The sequence below is a fragment of the Tachypleus tridentatus genome, chromosome 4, assembly GCF_004210375.1.
Source record: "Tachypleus tridentatus isolate NWPU-2018 chromosome 4, ASM421037v1, whole genome shotgun sequence".
Classification (NCBI taxonomy): Eukaryota; Metazoa; Arthropoda; class Merostomata; order Xiphosura; family Limulidae; genus Tachypleus; species Tachypleus tridentatus.
The window spans coordinates 80,971,360-80,994,329 of record NC_134828.1 but is presented as its reverse complement, the minus strand read 5'-3'; the positions used below and the strand labels follow the sequence as shown (position 1 = coordinate 80,994,329).

The 22,970-nt window shown below is 29.3% G+C and overlaps 1 protein-coding gene across 1 annotated transcript; it reads right to left on the bottom strand.

Annotated features, from left to right (window-relative positions):
- Positions 1 to 8,876: 8,876 nt before the first annotated feature.
- LOC143249537 (ATPase inhibitor mai-2, mitochondrial-like) lies at positions 8,877 to 21,685 on the bottom strand. The gene is made up of 5 exons (XM_076499560.1): positions 21,527 to 21,685; positions 16,132 to 16,171; positions 15,117 to 15,142; positions 14,294 to 14,357; positions 8,877 to 9,311 (listed from the first exon to the last, which is right to left on the bottom strand). The coding sequence occupies exons 1-5, from the start codon at positions 21,583 to 21,585 to the stop codon at positions 9,156 to 9,158; spliced, it is 345 nt and encodes a 114-aa protein (XP_076355675.1). The 5' UTR covers positions 21,586 to 21,685; the 3' UTR covers positions 8,877 to 9,155.
- Between the last annotated feature and the right edge of the window lie 1,285 nt (positions 21,686 to 22,970).

The window sequence follows — 22,970 nt, the reverse complement described above, 5'->3', positions numbered from 1 at the left end:
TGCTATAAATATGACAGTCACATACCACTATTTAGTCAAACAAGAATAGCCCATACTGTACACAGATAGCCTTCTGTAGTTTAGTACTAAAATTGTAATGCAAATAAATATCTGTTTTCTTTCGTTGTAGCACTGAAATCACATAGAGTTTATTTACATGTACTAGGGTCATCTCATTGACAAATACAAAATCTGCAGTATCAAACAAGTGGAATCTTAAATGGTTTCACATGTTGTGTTTCTAAGAAAATGTATCATTTCTCTTTCTTTCCAATGTAATGAGACAAAACTTCTAAACTTTTCCAATTGAATACTTCACCTTATTAAAGCAGGTTTTATTTTTGTGAAGGATTCCAAAATTCAATTTAAAATCTATATCTGCAATTTTTTGTTTTTTTATCCCATTAAAATGACTCTGTAAACTTGTTAATATCTAATTAACAGAGAGAAAATTGATGCCTCAAATTACATTTTAAGTCAAAATCACCATAATTAAACTAGTTTTAAACAGTTAATTATTAAGTTAAAATATTTATTATAAGTAAATGTGTTATATTGTAAAAAAAAAAAAAGAAATTATGGATCTATTTTAGCTACAAAAGTATTTGTAGTTTTTTCCATAAATTCAACTGTTTTTTGTTTTATTTAAGTTTGGTTGGAATTTCAATTTTGTTCTCTATCACACTTGATGTACTATTTTAGTATAACACTTTGTCCTCTAGTTTCGTAGCTGAAATGAAATGTATTGTGTATTTGAGCATCATGGGAAATGGTTTGAGATGCTGGAAAATACCTCTTGCTCAATCACGTGAGCATAGTATTATGTCTGTGGCATTAGAATTATACATACAATATGTATAAATATGTGTGTGTGGTATATCCCCTGCTGTGGTAATAATACTTAAATATTTTTAGGAGGGTTTCAGTTTACTGCTTGGTGATAGGAGTTTCTATAGTTTATTATTTATGCTATGCTTCAGAACATCAGAATGTGAAAGGTGTTTAGAAGTAAACATTTTAATGTTAGAACATGGAATGCTGATGAAAATTTTGATAGAGCAATAATAAACAATTTTATTGATTATTATTTGAAATTACACTTAAGTGTTTATGTGAATGAATAGTCAGTAATTATAAAAAGGTGGCTTAAGATTAGAGTACTTGCTCATCTCAAACTGTAACATTAGACTTGTTTTAGTGGTATACATTCTGTACTAGATAAGTGTTGATTGGGTTAAACTTGCTTTACTGTAGTAGTAATTAGTTTGTATCTTATTTAATAGGAAATAAGATGTCTAATCAATAGGTGTTTCTGTATTAAGTATTTAAACACTTAACTTTTGTTATATATATATAATTCATGTACCCAGCTGGGGCTCAATAAAAACCCCTGTTTTTGTGATGTACAAAAAGTTATGCTTATATAGTTAAAGTGTAGTTACTTATGATATTTAACATTTTCTACATTCTTGTGATGAAACATTAGCATTTCTTGGCTTAAACTAGTTGCATGCAGTGGCTTCTGTTGACATGTTGTAATTGAAATCCTGAAGCCATACTGCTACTACTCATATTTTGTAGACCAGATTCTTTCCAGTGGATGTCTGTGACTTGTTGGTGATAACTTTCAACAATAAACAAACAGCAACACAGTATACTTGTTTTAAAATAATATATTAAAAGTCCATTGGATATACAAATGTTCATTACACCTTCAGCTATCACAGTTGTATTCATAGCTTTAAAGTATTGTCTTTTTTATTCATCAACATTCACACAGGCTCATTCGATTACTTTCAAACACAAGTTACAAGATAAATTATTCTCCTCTGCTCTGTTATTAAAAAACAGTCTGTGATAATTTTATTTTAAGAGATGCCACCATATGCTCTTTATTACTAATCACACAGTCTAGATCTAGATAATGATCTTTCAATGCATATTTATACCCCAACAGTAGTTTATATCATTCCATGCAATACAGTGAACCAGGGCTTCAGTGTATCAGATATTGTTATGTTACTGAAACTCTTTGCCAAACTACTCTAAATCCATGTGAATCTCAGCATCTGCTCTCTGCTGTTTGAAACACTACCTGAGGTGTACACAAGTTGAAGAAAGACTGAGTGTTCTAGCTTTTATAGATAATCATTAAAGCAGTGGTTATAAGATTTTTATTGTGTACATATATGATAGTCAATGAATGAAATAACTATTATACTGTTGTTGTACAGAACTGTTTAAATTAGTTATATATTATAAGAATTAATAACTACTCTGCATGTAGATAGTACAGTATTTTACTTTTATAAAACACATAATTATGCTACATCTAGCTCCTCATGAAGTGTTACAACAGAATGACTTGTTAACTTTTCATTGGATATTTGCAGATTTTGTGCAAATGGTCATGCAATTGTTTAAGCTATATTTAATGCAAAGTTGCTTCCAGTTTTAATTTCATGGCACATTTTCTGATCTCGCAAAGCTGAATCCCTCTTCAAACATTCAGTATATAGGTATACCCACACACATACGTAATTCTTTTTTTTAATACTGATTGAAAGGGCTTTCAGTTTGAAATTTTGATGTCATCATTTTGATTTAATATTTAATGCCTTAGTTCTAATTCAAATGTTGAATCATTCATTTATAAGTTATTGTTAAAGCTTTTTTTTTTCCATCTGTGAATGTAATAATTCAATGAAGATTTCCCTTTACAGAAAGATGTTACCACATACATAGCTAGGTTAAGAACAATTTTAAGAATTTTATTTAGGAATTTACCATCTTTTTATTTTTTGTCTGGTTTGGCCAGTACAATGAAATAATAAGTATTGAAAACTCTAGTAAGAGCTCTGAGTTAAGGACAATTCAACAGTGTTGTCGGAAAAGAGAAATGTCTTTTTTCTCTTATTAACGTTATTAAGTTCCTCATTGTTCTGTTTTGATAAGTAATTAATGAGATGTTTAATCAAGTATTTTCTAATTTTGTTCTCTCATTCATTTATATAAGTTACATATCTAATTTTATCATAGGTATTTACCCATTTATTTAACACTATGTTTAGAATGTTTTTTTAGGACTTGGCTATTACCTAAGTCAGAGACTTGTCACACTTAGCTAATTCATCTACTCTTACATCTTCTAAATAGTGTGTTTAAAAAAAAAAGACTGATTACTTTCCAAATGTTTTACAGACATTGACACATAATCCTCATAACATAGAAACAGTGCACCAATTAAGCAGTAAAAACTTGATAACTGACATCTTAGAAAATAATTCAGTGCCAAGAAAAATCTTTCAGTTCATGTAAGCAAAGGTTAGTAGAAAAAGTTTTTTGATTGATAAGTCATTAAGTTGATTTTAAATACTGGTCATGTTACCATAAATTATCACAGCTAGAAAACATTTTTGAGCTATGACTAGGACTTAATAAAGTTGTTGTAAAGTTAAACCCTGAGAGTACTTTGTAGGTAATACTAAGTTAACAAGATTTTCAGCATAAACTTCAAAACTACTTTTCACTTCCTTTAGTCTGATGTGTGGAAGATACCATGAGGTAAATAAACATATTGTGTGCCACAGTGTAGTTCTCACTATTCCAAAGAGAAGTGAAATGAAGAAGTTCTGTATCTTGATGGAGACTGATGAAGTATTCCTGTGCAACAGCAATGATATCATGCTTGTTATTGCCTAGCATTTCACACCTCATAGGTTTATTTGATTGGAGATGACAGATTGTGAATTATTCAGCTGTATTCATGACAGTTAGGAATTCATCACAGAAATGATGGAGCTTTAGAAAGAGTTTCCTAGTGTTGGTTGCTGGGTCAGTCTTGAGGTGGAACTAAGCCACAACAGAGCACTGCTTTGTTCAGTTCATTTTGATAAAATAATTGATGTAGACTTGGTGTATGGCATGCTTTAGGTCATGTGAAAGAAAAGTTTATTACAGTAAAATACCAACACAGAAATTGTTTGATGTAGAATGTTATCATAAAAGTAACTATTTCCCAATGCAGATTTAAATAGTATGGTCAGTCAACTAATATGTGAGCCATGATAGTGAAAAATTTTGGTAAGAAGTTGCATTCAGGTACACCATGTTTAATAGGTAAAATATCTGCAAAATTTAGGCTCAAAAATGTCATGCACAGAATAATTTTGAACATAGAAAGCAGAAGTATAAGGAAAAATGTAAAAACAATACAGTATTTATTCATCCAATAATATTATGTCTGAATTTACTGGCCAACTTTAATGTTTACAAGATACTAGATACCTAAATTTGAAGAATACATACATCATCAAGAAATAGACAAGAATCAAGAAAATACCACATATCAAACAAAGGCCCTAGTACAATATCTACAGTTCTTTAGTTTAGCTATGGCAACTATTACTCTAAATGAATATTTAAAAAGAAGAAAGCCTCTCAGTGCCTACAAATATCTTCTCTTCTGTATCCCTCATTAACATGAGTTTATCCCACCCTAGGGAGCAGGTAAATACACCAGTTGAAGCTGATACAACTTTTACTGCATAGCAGTCAACAGTCTAAACATTACCAGTAAATTAGGAAGATTCTAAAAACATGCCAAAAAACTGCATGATAGTTCAGAAAATTAGTCTGGAGATAATTTTAATCTGAGGTAATAACTTGATCGAATTGGATTTTTTTTTTTCAAATAGATATATATAATTTTAATATCTTCACAATTCTTCCCTCCATATTTCAAGATCTTCTAAATCTGAACTTTAAAATTGAATGTAAAAAAGACAAGTATTAACTAACAGGTTTCAAGCCACCTCATCATAACATCTACAAGAAGATAACAAAAGCTCCAACAATCAGTTGCAATAACTAAATACAAATGAATATGAAAAATAATTATTAAAGTTGCAAATAAAATTCAGTTATCTACATAAATATGTAACATTAAATATAGAATACACTGAGCAAAATTCCCTTAAATAGAATAAAAAATTGACAGCTCGACAGTTATATTACAAAATTTGAAAAAATCAGTCAAATTACAGTGTAAAAATGAAAATAAAATGCTACAAAAAATTGAGCAAACCCATATGAACAAAAACCTTATTAATTATGTAAAACATAAGTATATAAAAATGTATTCATAATAAAACATGATGTATAGGAAATCTAACATATGTGCAATACACACAAAAATTTGTAAAAGCTCCAACTGCTGACATTGGCTTTTCAAGTGGGATGCTTTTACTTAATGTGATGGTAATGTTTTTTTTTCAATTCTATCTTTGGAATAAATTCTTGATGTGCCATTATAAGTTACTCCAATGGCATAGCAGGTGCTTTGTGCAAAATCAACACTTGAAAGATTCAACAGCTGTTGGCAGTGATACTGTTTTGTGTTGATGATGCATCTAGCACGTTGATCTGATCATCAGATCCACTGGGCAGTTTTACTGGAGTGTAGTATACAATCAGTACATGTTGACTGTGGTTTCCTCCAATGGTCATTCAAGTGATATCAAGAGGTTATGGTCTCATCTATATTTGAATGAGAATGAGCAGCACTAGTCACTGTAGGTAAATGTGATGCTTCTTGTGAACTCCAGAATATTGCACTTAGTCAGTCAAGTACGTGAATTTAACTTTAACAGTTTAATAAGGATCCAGTAGAATTAATTGTTCTGTGTTTTGCATTACAGGGATCATTTGTTTTGTGTTTCACCTTGCATCCAGTATCATTTTCATAACTCAGCATTACTTCGTAAGCAGTATCTTTAACCAAATCTTCTGTTATTAAACAGCCTTGTCCCATTACTCTGAAGATAACTGTTTTACCTGGATAAGTCGCACATGCATATTAACACTCAAAATCACATATTAACCAATGTATGTTTGCAGTCACAGGTGTAAATACTGAAGGTATAGGTCTCCAGCATCCTTAGTAGTGGGGTGTTCTATGTACAATATCCTTGCTGTTGATCATTGAATATTTTTTTCCTATAACAACATCATGCCAAATCTTTCCTAATGAGTCCTCTACATTACACTTGAGATTGGCATAGTGTTGTGAATCCAATCACATGCAGCTGTTCTTAAACTTCAGTTGTCTGAAAGTCCTGTCCAAGCACTGCCCTCTAGAAGTTGCACTTCTTATTTATAATTACAATGTGTAAAATCAATATTTTTCATAATTAACATTTTGTAATGTTGAGTGTCACCTATCGTGTTAAAACATGATGTTACCAACATGGAGTATGTATGGATGTATTATTGTGACTATTCATATACCACAATTTATTACAATCCAGCTTATAAGAATTTTTTTTGTTTTGAACACCAATTTATTTTGAGATTCAAGATGACGTCTACTATTACTTTTCTTGCACTACTTTAATTTGTAGATACTAAATAAGTATCTTCTTTTGCTTTTTTATCATTATTACTCAATCACTATGAAAAGATTCTTTTAAAGTTCTTAGCTTCTTTTACATTTCATCATATACTCGTATAAAAATTTTTAGCAAGACTTTTTTTAGAAAAAAAAATGTATATGACCATTTATAGTACTTAAAAATTTAATAATCTGTATGAATATTTTCACATTTTTTGTATTCCAGCATTAAAAATTTCTAGTTAAACTACTGTAACTGTCATGAAGCTATTAAAATATGCTTCCAAGAATATCAAATGTTTTTAGCATAAGAAGTTTATTTTGATATTTTATTATATACAAATGCATTTGCTTTTCTGTGAAATATTTTTTACCTAAAAACTTAAAAAATTCTTGCACTGTTTTGCTTTTAATGAATCTAACATTGAAATATGCTGCAATATAATCTTTAATAATAATGTAGAATTTTTTCTATCACAGAAATGACCAAATGGTAATAGTTTTTATCCATTGTTAAAATTCTCTTAACAATTAAGAATCATAGATTTTAGTTTACATATAATGAAAAAGTACTGTTAAACATTAAGTGTCTTGAAAACAGTACCCATGAACATGTTTCAAAATTGCATTTCTGGTTTGAAGTCTACAAGAAAAGTTTACAAAATTGTAAAAAATTTACTCTTCCAATAAATTTCTTTAACATAGTTGTGATGCTGGTATCAACTCCACAGTATAAAGAAAAAAAGGTTACAATTTAGTTTTCATGTTACATGTTTTGATTGTCATTTTCAGTTATACAACTTTGTAAATGAAGTTTAATATTTTAAGACTACCATAATTATTAATTCTGTCAAAAGTATAGTACTTGTTTCAGTATTAATGTTTTCCATAGTAATATGATGATAATGAAGTGAAAGAAGTTACAAAAGATCATGAAATGTGTTTATAATACATTGTATCAAACAATAAAAGTACTGATATTTCTTAAACATGGTATGAATATCCTGCTTTATTGTTTAGCTAAGTTATGTTGAAATTATTAAAACAATTAATTTAGAGATATTAACCCTTTTATGACAGGTACCCTATTAAATCCTATTCTGTGCAGGTCACTGTGTTACATTCAGAAATTAAACACCTTTATTATCAATGTATGTGAATGAAGGTAACATTATAATGTATGTTACGAAGTTTTATGTATCTACATTTTCCATCTTTTATTTCAAAAGAAATTTTAAAAATTATGCTCAAACTCCAGATGTATTGTTATGTAACCATCCAGCTATGAAAACTCTATACTTTTGCTCTCTGTATCTTCAGTAATACAATGGTAGTTAACTAAAAGTATGTCTAGCCAATAGAATACTTACATAACTTTTTTTCCTCTTCCACTTCAAAGTTCTCTGAATAAATTCAGTTGAAAAAAGTAATGAATGCCCACTGTGAACGGATTTGTTTGAGCTTGATAGCCCAAGTGAACATGTTACATATTCATGTGTATAGCCATTGGAAACAGATCATTTTACATACTAAAAATGATTATTTTGAAAATGGCATGGTTTCAAAATAAATATTGTAAAATTAGAGTGTAGATGAGAGTCAATTTTGTGTAATGTGTGATGCCAACCATGTCTCTTTGATTAACTAAGCATTTACAATTGTCTCACCTAAATATGTTACTATTAGAGATGCAGTTAAACTATATTTTAGTTAAGTATTGATTATGGTTTTAAATGAAAAACTGAAAGGTTTGAACAGCTTTTTAAATATACACAGTGCTTTGCATCTGTTCTCAAGGCTTAGGATATTATTAGTAATATTATGTATGTTGTTCTAATAAATTAGGAGCTTTCACATAATTAAAGATAAACTTTATTACTTTAGTGTGAAAACAAAATAGTGGTAAAATAATTGGTTCTTAAACCATTAAAGATTAACTGTATGTGAAAAGATCTGGAATAATAACTAAAACATCTGTAGAGATATTCCACAAAACTTAAAAAGGTATTGTTTTATTTCCTAATTTTAATCATTTTGTGTTCTGTATTAATATAGTTGGTAAAAAGGTAAAGAAAATGAAAAATAATTATTTACTTTAAAATATTTTGATATTCATTTACAAAATTCTAAAGGTTATGTAAATGAAATATGAAAATCACCTTGCATTCAAACTATTCTGAGTGTGTGTGCAAGTAATTACTGTAGATATTTTTATTAGAAAGACATAATTAGAATGTCCTTCTGTGGGTGCAAAATACTTATAAATTTTAATAAAATCTTATGAGGTTTCATGAGGAATGCACAGATTTTACATTTGTTGCTGCATAAATAAACTTCCCCAGTTAAACAGAAGGTTATCTCATCCACCCATGTTTAAAGGGTTAAACCATTCTTTCTGGATTAACTGTATAAAACACCTTTTCGGACATCACATAAACAAATGTGCAAAGAGAACTATATCTTTATCATCCAATATCAACAAGGATTACATGAACGATTAACTTCTTTATTGAAAACTGTACTGCATATTCAGTATTTTCATACAGTAATTCACTCATCTGCAAAACTCACCTGAAACTATTCTAATAAACTTTTTACAAAACTTTCTTTCATTTCTTAGGTTAACAGAAGATTTACCAGTTGTACAGGTAATGAAGTGGAATTTTCTACTTTTTGATACCTTAGAAGAATCCTACATTTTAATTGTTTAAGTAAATATTTTGTTCCCTACAATATTCAGCCTGTTAACCTAGCTTCTATTACTTTAATCTTTTTTTTGGGTTTCTTTTTCCTGTCTTTTCAGTTCTTCAATTCGTTCCTTATGTCGTTCTACTTCTCTTTCGTGTTGTTTAATAAGTTGTTTGTGATGTTCTATTTCCTCATGCAGATGTGACTTCAGCTGACTGAGCTGCTTATGTTGCTGTTTCCAATAAAGAGATTGAAAACTATTACTAAACAGCACATGAATCCTGACTTAAGTTACAACAGTACAAGATAGTTTTTGAATTTACAAATCTTCCTTTTAAGGATTGTACAACTGCAGTGTGAAAGAGGTACTTTTGCATTTGGAAAAGCAATGAATGAAAAATATAGACTATCACATTTTACGATTTACTTTAACACTAAATAGCCAACTTACAACAATTATTAAATTTGGGAACAAATTTATTAAGTTATGACAATTCTCATTCACTAGCCAATATATTGCACAAACATTTCATGGAGAAAATGTCAAATACTTAAAACTGTTTGTACTGAGCTTAGCTGTATCACCATGGGTAAGTGGTTAGAAGTAAAAATGATAATTTTTCTGGATACTGTGCTTGGAAGCACAACATAGTGAGAAATTAATAATTCATTCAGAGTTCTACATTGTATATGCTGGAAATTTTTACAAAATGTAAAAAAAAAAAAAAAAACTATTTTGCAGGTGTGACAAGACCTATTTGATGAAACTGTCAATTTGTTTTTTTTTTTGAAATGCAAAGTGAAAACATCTATTGGTTAAAAAAATTTTCACTAAATACATTCAAAACCTATCAGTAGGAAATAAGCTTTTCATTAGAGCACACACCCTCTTAAAGCTACAAAATTTAAACAATGCTATCACCACCATAAAACTAGTGTTATCTAATTTTGGTTTTCTTGTTACTTATTTCTTACCAAATTTTAAATTTTGTAGATTAAAACTAAAATAATTAAGACGTTTACACCACACAATTTACAAATGTTATATTTACTCTGTTTGACTTGTTTAAGTTACTTTGAGACGATATAATAAGCATTTTAATCCAAAATATGTTGTTACACTGGAAGTTGCTTCTTTCACATAAAAACACTTCAAATGTGTTCAGTGTTACACAGCTAACTTTAAAAAAAAAATGATGCATATAATATTACCATTAGAGAAACAGAACAGTACTTTCTAGTTTTATTCATATTCATTTCATAATGATAACAGTTTTCAAATTCTGTAAGATAATTATACTTACCAGAAGTTTTATTTTACAAAATAAATTGATGTAATTCTGATTTTTTACGTTAAATGTAAACTTAGAATATTTTAAGAATATACAAAATACTAAGTTTAACCCTTTCACGATGGGCTCAGTGTGATACACACGAGTTGTCTACACTAAGTATTTGTAGTATAACAATGATACAGCATGTGTATTTTCACAAAATTTGGTATACTTTCAATAAATCATACAAGCTTTTTACACAAAAAATCAGATTTTTTAATGAAATATTTTTACTAAGACTTGTTTGTGAAAACAGTCTGTTTCATTATTAGTTTGAGTACAAAGTGATTTCATGTTATGATTAAGAAAACTATTCATTGTCCCAAAAATATAAAATATTATTTGCATAATGTCTAAAGCCTCCCAAATACATTTCAAACATTTATTTTTGGTAAGATTCTATATTTTGTTATACCCTAACTGTGTGGGGGGTGTCATTTGACCAACCTCATAACCATCATAAAAAATTATGAAATAAATACAAATGTTTGGTCTAAGTAGCTTAACTCCTGTAATGCTATATATTTATAGATATTTTTTTTATGATATTTACCTTCCAATTATGCCTAGCTAACTTTACATAACTTGCATTGATGGGATGCACATGCACACTTGTTATGTATCCAGTAATATAAAACTGACTTTTAGTCTTCCCTGTGTTTTAGTTTAACAGTATTTTGTGATATAGTCACATTTCAGTCATTATACATTATATATGTATATTGATTATTACTATTTAGAAATACCTTAAATTTATTTTTCTTAAAATATAGAACAATAAATCAAGAAGTAAAGCTAACAATTATCTCTTCCTTTGAATTCGGTTGCTGCTGGGCATAGGTTGCTAAGCCTTTTAAAATTTTGCATGTGGAGGATATCAAACAAATTGTTTTTTTAGGTTTTATATACACAGTTTAATAACCAAAATATCATAAATAGCTATGCTGATACTATACAATTCCACTATAATCTATTAGCTTAGTAACTAAGATGTATTTAGATTTTAAAAAAATATGAAACCAATCAGACTAAAGACACAACCTACCTTCATAAAATTTTGGTTTAAAATAAATAATGCAGTAGCCTTTTCAATTGGTTATTCAGATATTATACATTGTATTAGGAGCATATAAGGGACTGATTCAGAAAATGGAAAGAGTTGAATGGGACCACTGTGTTTCATTCAGTACATAAACCGTATCTCAGCAAAATAAAAATATATAAGGTTCCTATTTTATATTCTAGCTTGTCAATATTAGTAATTTGAGTTCCTAATCTGTATAAAACTGCAGACTTAGTATTTTACATCACAAAAATCTAATTCTAAACAGTACTACATTCAACATATCATGTGACTCACTACAATCTATATTTAGATGTATTCTTTTAATATCTTAAATTAAGAAATTAACTCATACATAACATTAAAGTTTGTATTATACTCTGAAATTTGATTCCGAACTTATTGACAAAAATTAATAAAATAGTAGTTCAAAAAATTTTGAATGCAAGTCAACAAATGCAATGACATGGCTTTTGACACTTGACCCATTGCAAAATGGTTAAACTAAGTAAACATTTGCCTGAACAAATAAGATGAGTTACAATTATCTGCTTCACTTAGTTGGTTGCAAAGTGTTTGAATAACTGCATAGTTATAGCTACAACATTTCATGTTCACCATTGTTGTAAACATGCCTGAGAACACAAAATAATACTGAATTGCTGAAATAAAATGTTTGGAAAACTGTAAACAATATTGTTGTAACAGGTAACCAATAACTGAATAAATCTCATTGTTTTAAATGTTTAACAATACACAAGCTTAATGTATAGCTTTTAAGACATATAGTATCCCATATAATACTGTGCATTTGCATGGTATACAGGTGTTAAGCACTGTAGATGATGCACGAGTGTTTGCATGTGAACTTTATTAATCTGAAACCATGCTATATCAGAAGTGAACTATTTTGGTACTGCATGTAATAAAGTAGATACTGCAATTGAATATACAAATTTAAAATGCACATGTTTTAAGACTCTTTTTAAAGGTTAATGTGACTTCTGATTAAATTTAATGTTAAATGGTATGGTGTTCGTAATAATTTTCCTTTTAAATATCATTTTGCATTCATTTTGTAAAAATAAAAACAATTCTAAATATATTGCTTTTCAGAAACAAATCCAATAGGACTTATTTAATACAGAATGTATCTTTCAATGTCTTTTCATTAACATCTAAACTAACAAAGATGTACTTAACCAGCAGCAAAAATCAAGGTACTACTTTCAAGTTATAAAACCACAAATCATCAAATATTACCTTACATCCAACAAAAAACAACTTACTTATCCTAGCTAGGTACCTTCTAGGCTAAGAGCAAAAGTAACCAGTTGTTTTGCTACTGGATCAAGATTCTTTTAAAAAACTTTCATTAATCAAATCTGGTATGAATTAATTCACAAATATCTAAGTATACTTATATAGTAATTAAAATAGAAGCCCTATAACCCAAGTGGACCTTTCAAAAGTGCTTGGGGTTAAAAGATTTCTATCAAAACTTTTTGAACTTGCATGTTTTTATAACATCACATACATATTAATTAAATTACCTATAGCACCCAACAGTTTAACTATAAAGTATTGTACAGTTACATAAATCAAAAGCTTCCTTTCTACACTTTAAGCACAAATTACATGAAACCATATACAGCTTGCATCCAAACATATGATGTAACTAATGTCCCTAAACAAGTTTGGGTGCCTCCTAAACCAATGAAAAGTCAAAACAAAATATTTTTGAGAACCTCATCTTAATTGTCCTTTTCATGTTTGATGTCTCTAGTTTTATATGATATGCTTATTATTTGGTCATAAATTACTGATATTCTTGTTGGTTCGGCTGACACGTTTATGAAAGTTAGCTAAGTTTCTAAGAAACATTTAAGTATAAACTCCCAATACTGTTTAACAAGATGAGTTCCATACAGACTGATTTTATGTTACATTAATAAGTTAACTCTTTTTTGCATTTCATTTACTTATGAAGTAAAACTTGTACAACTGTGTGTTATATTCACACACACACACCTGTAATGCAAAAAAAAACTTCAAAAAGTTTCAATGCAAAGTTCTCAAATGATTATAAATACAATTTTTTTCACTAAACCTTTTTCAAATATAAACCAAACCTCAGTTGTTTGTACCTTCATTAATATCCTATACTAAATAATAGTAAAATTAAATAACAATTTAAAATGTACTATATTTCAAACTGTTTTAATAATAAGACACGTACACCAAACAATGTGCAATTTTACTTAGCCTCTGGTAGCTCTATCAAAATATTACTTTCATGTTCATATTGAAATGATTGTTAAAACATCATACCTTCCTATTATTTCATTAACGTAACTACATTTTAGAAAATATTTTGTATTTTGTAAGCCTTATTTTTATTATTCCAATGAAAGGTACACATATGCTTCAGAGAAGTGTATGTTTATAGGCTGAGTATATTCAATTTACAAACACAGAATATTATACAGTTATGTAAAATCTGGCTAATTCTACTTATAATGCCTAAATATCTTCTAAACAGCTTCCTCACTCCTGTACGTGATACAAATAAATTATTTATATTCTGCTCAATAGCAAAAAAAAATGTACGATTTGATCACTGCAATGATAAACTTTCTCATAAATATTGAAAAAAAAAATTCCAATAACATTAGAAACTAACAAACTGTCCTCTTATTTGTAAGATTTCAATCCTAAATTTGCAGATGCTAATGTGTGTAAAGAGACAACTAATACTTCTAGCAGTACCAACAGTAAGTATTCAGATTAACAATCAACTGTAGAACGACATCTTACAAGTTTCCTGAAGTACTCCTCTTCACGAGCTGCCTCCATTTTTCCAAAACTTCCTCCAGCATCTCTGTGACAAGATCAGTTAATAATTAATTTACATTATCTCACACGCTGAGCTTTTTATTAATATGTTTAAGATTGAGTGGTAAGTTGAAAAAACAGAGCAAAATTTATCATTATTCCTCAACTGAAAACTGGATATGAAAAAACTAAGTTCTTTCCATAAGAAACATATCATTCATGAAATTTATATGCAAAAAACGGCTCGTTTGGGTTGAAAAAATATTTCTCAACCCAAACAAGCCGTTTTTGCATATAAATTTCTCAACAAGTGGTTTCTCGACAGCACTGAATGTCATTCATGAGATTAAACAACATAACAGCTACCTATCACAATAAGAAATAATATGGCCAACATACACACCAAACAATCATCTTCAAATTACCACTGCCTAGTATGTTTTCCACCTATAACTAATGCACCCATCTCTATATTTTACAAGTACAAGATTATCAACTATGAAACTCTACTATACTGTTTTCCATGATTTGCAACACTTAAGAAAGTTGTTCAAATTCAAGACTGTATATGTATACTGTTGATGCATTTTTCCAATATTGTTTCTGTTCTCCAGTCATCACTATAAACTAATATTCACATTTAACAGCTTTTCTCCATAAAATACACAAAATGACAACTACAACTTGTTTTATAGGAACTGCAAGACAACCAGTATACTTTAAATGTCTACTTGAAATAAAAACAAGATTCCATGTTACATAAAAGGTAAATGTTGTAAAACAAAAATTTTGACAAAAAATTTACCTAACAGCACCACCTGATCCACCACCCTGGAAAAAGTAAAAGGCAATTTATTATAAAAAATCTAAACACAACATTACAAGTAAAGATATAAACATGAAATTCAGCTCAAGATGACCAATACAAACATTAGAAGTTAATACAAGAACATGTTCACAACAGACAAAAGTAATTTTATAACATTACGAGTTTATAACTAAAAACTACACATGCAAATAAAAAGGATTCCAAACAGATCTTACAGAGGAAAGTATACTGAAAATACTAACACCTTTCAGATATTAACTATTTTCACCATTTTGTTTACCTGCAATACTATAACAACACACAAAATATCTCTAATTAAAAGTTTGTTAACAACTAAAGTTATTTCACTTTGTAGATATCCGAAATATTTTTTATACAAGTAAATATTTTCACAACTCATTTTATTGTGGCCATGTTTCTAATAATTACTACTTTATACAAAAAAAAAAATCATCACACATTGATCTATGGTGGCAAAAATTAGAATCTCGGCAACAGATCCGAATCAAAATTTTGGGTGTACTATTTTGTCACAAAACTTACAGTGCATCCTAGGTCATCAGAATGCTGGTAAAGGAAAGACACAATAATTCACTTAAAGGAATGCAGATTATATATATATATATATATAATGAAAGGAAAACCCATACTAAGATAAATTTATTTTCATTTCTAAAAAAAATATTTAGCTTGAATACCTTACCTGCATATGTCCCAAACATGTTTCATTAATAAATTTTTTTACTCTTCATTCTCAATATATTATAAAGTTAATAACAGAAAACAAAACCAAATGTCAAAAGCAAAATTCAAATTGAAATCTGTTAAAATCTAGCAGCTGTTCAAATATAATTTAACCTAAAACAAAAGCATGCACAAAACAATGTTTAAAAAATTTTATATATAGTTCAAAAAGCTTCATCACTATGAGAAATATTCTATCTATTGTAATACCATACTTTTATTTATTATCTTAACTTTATTCCCTTACCTTTCCAGCACCTGTACCCCACTCTCCACTGCTCATATGTCTGTTAAAAAGAATTAAAAAAACATATGCTCAAAACATACTCCACAAGAAGTCTTTTCCAGTTGCATATTTCAAAGCATGTGTCATTGTTATCAGCAAGTTAATTTCTATCTTTTGTTTTAGTCTTGAATACGAAATACTTGCTCTCAGCATTACAGAGACAGAAATAACAAAATAAAATTACATTCACTTCAAGGAAAGCTACCAGTTAGATTACATTCCCCAATGCAACATTGAATTTCCTTATGAACTGTTTTTATTTAATACATGCAATAGGTTCACTTTCACTGGTCATAACTAAAGGAATACAGATGAACCATTCATTTCAAATTAGGAAACCAACTAAAAAGATGAAATTCCTGAGAAATGTAATAGTCTGATCCTTGCATTAGTACCACAATGGTACTTGTACACAGTATAGCTGGGTGATCAAACTGATACAATAATAATAATGGGCTTAATAATAATGTCTTATGATTAGTATACTTAATTATAATCATGCTTCACCAACTTGTAAAAGGAGTTCACATAATAACAACTGCTTTTCTTAACACTAATCTGTCGTATCCCAGCCAATCTGATGAGCTCTGGATTGAATGAGCATAGTGTGGTCCAATTACTGTTATTATAATCTTGTAATTCTTGAAAGTCCATAAGGAACAAGATAAAGTATGCAATGTTGTTTGTTTTTCAATTTCACGCAAAGCTACACGAGAGCTATCTGCACTAGCCAACCCTAATTTATTAGTTTAAGACTAGAGGGAATGTAGCCAGTCATCACCACCAACTCTTGGGCTACTCTTTTACCAATGAATGGGGGGATTGACCATCACATTATAATACCTCCATGACTGAAAGGAGAGCATGTTTGATGTGACAGGAATTTGAACCCACAACCCTCAGATTACAAGTCGAGTGCCTTAACCATTTGTGGCCATGCTTGAGCCACTCAGTAAGGGAAATGGAACTGTTGTTAAGCAAAAACCTACAAAACGAACAACTTTGGCAGACATCAAAGCTCAAGTTTCAGCATTATAAGATCTTTTTAGCCATCTCATGAGAATAACTGATTAATTGAAGTTAACTGATTAATGAAACCAATGAGTAATCAGTCACCATATTTCACTAACTTCCCAGTTCTAGTATACAGTAGTGCTCAGTTTTTGAAACATCTACCTCTCAACACACAATCAAACAGAACTACTGCTGCTTAAATCCTGTAACAACCGTATCCAAGCACAGTGATAACCCTTGAACATTGTAAGATAACTACAATAAAACATTGTAGTGTTTGATATATTAAGGAGCTCCATCTAAGTATGGTGAATACTGAGGCAAACCATATTGTTCAACATCTACTACAACCACTGTGACTACACAAAAACATTATAGTGTTTAATCATTCAAAGAGCTCCATTCAAGTATGGGAAATATCAAGACAAATCATAATGTTCACATCTAGGACAATCTAACAATTAAGTTGCTCAATCAAATAAGAAACACTACACCATTCTGGTCTAATTTGGTTTACTACAAACTTTAGTGTTCAGAACTAACTATTATTGTATATAATAATGCAGTTAATTACAAGAAACTAAAAGTAACACAACAGAAATATTCTCTCCTACATTTCATCAACCAGAGATTAACAAATTTTAAGGGAATTTTTTTTTCAAAACACTAATAAAATCAGTTATATAGAAAGGAAAAATTAACATAATATAAATACATAAATAACTTAAACATGCTGAATTATCCAAAGTAATGCACTTCTATATATTCATTAAATATATAAAACTTCACTTACTATATAACAGCACCTGATATTCTATTGACACATAATATCAAGGCTGAATTTTGTGGGTCTTATCTATATCTCCTTCCATACAAGTAAAATAGAAATAATGATTTATAACATTGAAAGCTATGAAATGAATTAGACTTAGCAACAGTATTAATTTTTCAGTACTTTTTAAAAAGCACTATAAAAACTGAATTTTTTTCCATACAGAATTTATTATAAACAATGGTTCATGTAGACCTATTCAAACATGCTACAACTCATTTTTAACAGTTTAAATTTATATAAACATTTTTGTATTTATTTTTCAAATACCATTTTTATTCTACCTCACACTTACTACATTTTTCTCTCTAATGGATGATTAAGAAATTATTACGTTTTATATTATAAAAAGACGCGTACACAAATCTTAAACTTGTGTTCCTTCACCCTACTGTCTTTAGTGTAAAACACAACAAAACAAACATTCTTATCCTATCAATCCCTCAGATAATCTCACTACCTTTAATATGATCATATGTTACTTTCTCTTTCCTAAGAGAAAAGGTATCTTAATATATCCCCCCATAAGACAACCCTTAGATCTCTGGAATCATCCTAGAAGCTATACTCAAAACCTTTTTAAGTTACATACAAAATGCACACACTATTTAAAGTGAGAATAATACTTCTTTAAATTAATACAACTACTTAGCATAACATTCATATTATCAATCATGAATAATTTAAATGAACTTTTAACACATGACAAAATGTTACTTTGTAAAGTTAATGTTATAATTTGATTAATCAGACATGGAGAAGGATAGTTGCTTCTTTACTATTGGTTCACCATAATATACCAATTATGTACAAGTAACCATTAAAAAAAATTCTAAACATGTATACTCCTTTATTTGGGAATTAATAGTTTATACTCAGCTCAAAAAAATATTCCAGATTATTCCCCTGATACATGTTCAAATTTACAAACCATTGATAATTATAGCTTGTGATCATATTATTGTTAAAAATGTTATACTATAGTATATTTCTTTCCTATATATGTCACTAAAGAAGTTTCTATAACTTTTCTAGATAAAGATTTTTCTATTGTGGACTGTTCTTGACACTGACTTTTTTGTTTATGGGCTGTCACCTATTAAATGTAGTCAATGTTTGCTCACTATGGCTGGGATGCTCATTACAGGTCTCTTTGTAGATGGTCCAGGTAACCAAGCTGCTCCATATTCCTTTGTTTTCCAATAGATATCCCTGTCTCAAGTCCCCAATTTGAATCCACCTTTATAATCTGAGTTTTAATACATGCTGTTCATTTCACAGAGCCTTTATAATAGCTGTGGTTGTCACATGACATGCTTATTTGCATATTCTCATTAGTCTTAAAATAATATACTCAACCCTCTGTATGTATTAGGCATAACTACTACTTCTGATGTGTAATTAATATGACAACAGATACACCTTAAAATCCTATTAGCTTAGTTACTAACAACAAAAAGCTGTTTTGATGGTTTGAGAAATATATTCACCAAATGGCTTTTTTCAATCATGCTGAAGTTGTTTCCCATTTATATGTATAATATAAATTATAATAACAAAAATGCATGACCATGCATTCAACTGTAATTAAAGATTAATCAGCAAATATTTTTCAACTTCAATTTATCCAAATCATTTTGCCATACTTTAATCTCTTGAATACAACTTGTAGAATAGTTTACTTTCAGTGTCATGAAACTGCAACTCTGAAGGACATTAAGAAAAGACTGGATATTTTTCAACTTGGGGCTATATATAAGAAAATTTTTGTAGATAGTTTAGAATATAATTATAGGTCTACACAGTATATTCTGAATGGGCTAAATACTCTTTTTTTATTCACTGGAAATGCAATGAGAAGACAAATCCACATGTTGAAAGTGCTAAAGCTTTTAATACTCAAATTATCAACTTGTTTTTAAACTATTCACTACCTGTGGGGTCCACATATTATACCATATTCAATGATTTTATATTTTTGTTTTTTACAGTACTATGTAAAAAAAATGACAAAAGAAGGTTGGATAAAACCACTCAATTTCTACAATTGATGTAAAATACACAGAGTACCCCAGCAAGAATTAGTAGAATTGAGTACACTATTTATTATATTTCTTTTTTTACATGTTTTTTGTGCAACTTGTAAGTTGTATGTACTAGAGGCCCAGTAACCAACAGAGTATAAATTCTACTAAAAAATGCAAATAGAAAGTTAATAACAGTTTAGACCCTAATAACAGTTCTAAAGTTAAGGTTAAACCTTTTTATTTTCATCACTTTTTCTTGTACTACACCTTTTTGTTTTTTCTTTTCAGACCAGTTGTGCATTTTAAGAAGTTTTACAGTACACTTCTTTATACAGTTGGCAAACATAGTTGGTAACATTCTATTTACAGAATTGATATGAGCGTGAGGCACATTTCAGGTAGTGAGACTTAGTATTGTGTAGTTACTTAACGTAATTTTAAAAATTAGTAGCACCCAAGTTTAAATCTTATAATATTAATAAGGATAAAATTAATGATAACATTTTATGTTTTAAATCAGTTAAGTGACTTTAATGAAATAAGAGTAACCTTAAGGCTATTAAAATCCTAATTACATAACAGAGACTACAAAGTTAGTAACTTATGCAAGACTAAATCAGTGATCACAGAAAATGAGAAACAATAAACATAATTTAAGTAAACAAAAATTACTTTTTTTAAATTACTTGGACTAGGTTATAGTTCCTTATACTCATCTGTGATCACTTGCTTATGGTATTTTGTATGTAAATTACACTTTATATTTTTCAATTTACTGTTACACTATAATGCTTCTAAACTGGGTGAACCATTGAATGTAAATGGTTCACTTAAGAGATAATGAGACCAGAATCAGTGTGAATCAGAATGATGGGGTGAATGGCAGGAAGAATGAGTATTATCATTTATACACTAGATTGAAGAGCAGAAAAACGTTATTAGTTGTTACTATTTATTCTAGTTGTAGTTTGATAAATACATTTTTATATTGTATTCATTATTGGAGTTTAATGTATATTTTAAGTCATAATAAAGAATTTCACATTTTAATTTGATACTTTTTGTCTTTTTTCGAACTCGGGTGAATAAGCTGTTGTGAAAAACTTGTACTAAGTTCTGGGACCCTAGGGTAGGGGTGAATGATACTGGAAAAGGTTAATAAACATTGATTTAACTTTGTGATTTACAGCAACACAACAAGCATCCTTTTAAATTCAACCACTTAATATTTTAAAGACAATTTTAATGATATAAATCACGAAACAGTTCTTAAAAGATCGTTTAACCCTGCAACAACTAAACCGAAACTATGTTAGTTACAACTTAGAAGATACGACTCTGAAATTTTAATTTTTATTATCACTGTGCGGTTTAAATTTCTGCTAAGTTAAATTACATAGAGTTTTTTTTTTTTCAACAAATAATGTTAATAAATATTAAATTATGTAAAGAAAGTTAAAGAAGATGAAACTTTTACATTTACCTCAAAATGAAAAGTGTTCGGCTAAAGTTAGAATTTAAAAATTTCAACTGCAACGCCATAATTTCGCACGAAGAACTCGTAATTATCACCTTAATTGTTTCGCGTGTAGGTCATGAAAATAAAACTATCCTTAGTTGTTTCCATATAGAGGGTGCTATAACTGCAAAACTTGAAAAAAAAAAAAAAAACCTTTTGAATAAACTTATTTTGAATGCCTAATATAAAATAAAATATACATTTTTCATCGAAGCTATAAGTTTTAAGTTTTTATTAATTTAATTAGAAATAAGTCTCATTATGAGAAGGATGGAGCATCCGAAATAAATATTAACAATTGTCATCTACCACGGGTATCGAAACCCGGTTTCTAGTGAGATAGGTCCGCAGACTGTACTAATGAAGGGCCGCTCAAAGTGTAAAAACTTAACAAAAGAAACTTCAAATATTTATCATATATATATATACATACATATTTTTACAATCAGGCATTTGGCAGTCGTAGTTTTATTTTATTTTTTCATTTCTGTTAACAACTTAGTATTTTTCCTTTTGCTAATTTAACAAAGGTAATTGTGTATCTTTAATTCCGAAAACTTGTATGGTTCGAGTTTGAGTTTAGCTCACAGGCTCCAAAACCTAGAGTTTCACTACATGGCCAACTCACGCCCTTGATTTATAGACCAGACAGGCTAATCATAGACCCCTAACACATAGGGCAGATGGTGTTATCTCTTCTCCTCACATTTTACTCTTTCAGTCAGTGTACACAAAATGTTATTTACAACTATGTCAGGATGATTTAGCTTTTTCTGTCCCACATCCCCTTTCTAACAAGTTAAATAATCATGAGGCTAATTACATAATCACGCCTGACTAACACAGTTGTGACATGTAGAAGAAATAAATTTAATAAATCTGAGTCTAGAAGCAAAGGTAGTCTGCTCACTTAAATAATAATAATTTAACTATAACTGAACGAAATAAAATAAAGTAAATAGGATTAGAATTTTACAGAAAACGGCAAACTTATAAAACTACTGGTTGACAGATGAATGAAAAGACAAATGGAAAAATTCTCAACCTTTATGCATGTGTTTGTTTGTTTGTTTTGAATTTCGCGCATAGCTACAAGAGGGTTATTTGCACTAGCAGTCTCCAGTTTAGCAGTGTAAGATTAGAGGGAAGGCAGCTAGTTATCACCGCCAACTCTTGGGCTATTCTTTTACCAACGAATAGTGGGATTGACCGTCACATCATAACGCCCCCACGGCTAAAAGGGTGAGCAAGTTTGGTGCGACGGGGATTCGAATCCACGACCCTCGGATTACGAATCAAGTGCCTTAACCATCTGCCCATGCCGGGCCTTATGCATGTGATTTTTCAGACTTGGCTTCAACAATAAGTATAGAGAAAGTCTTAAAAATTATCACCAAAGAGGCAGTGA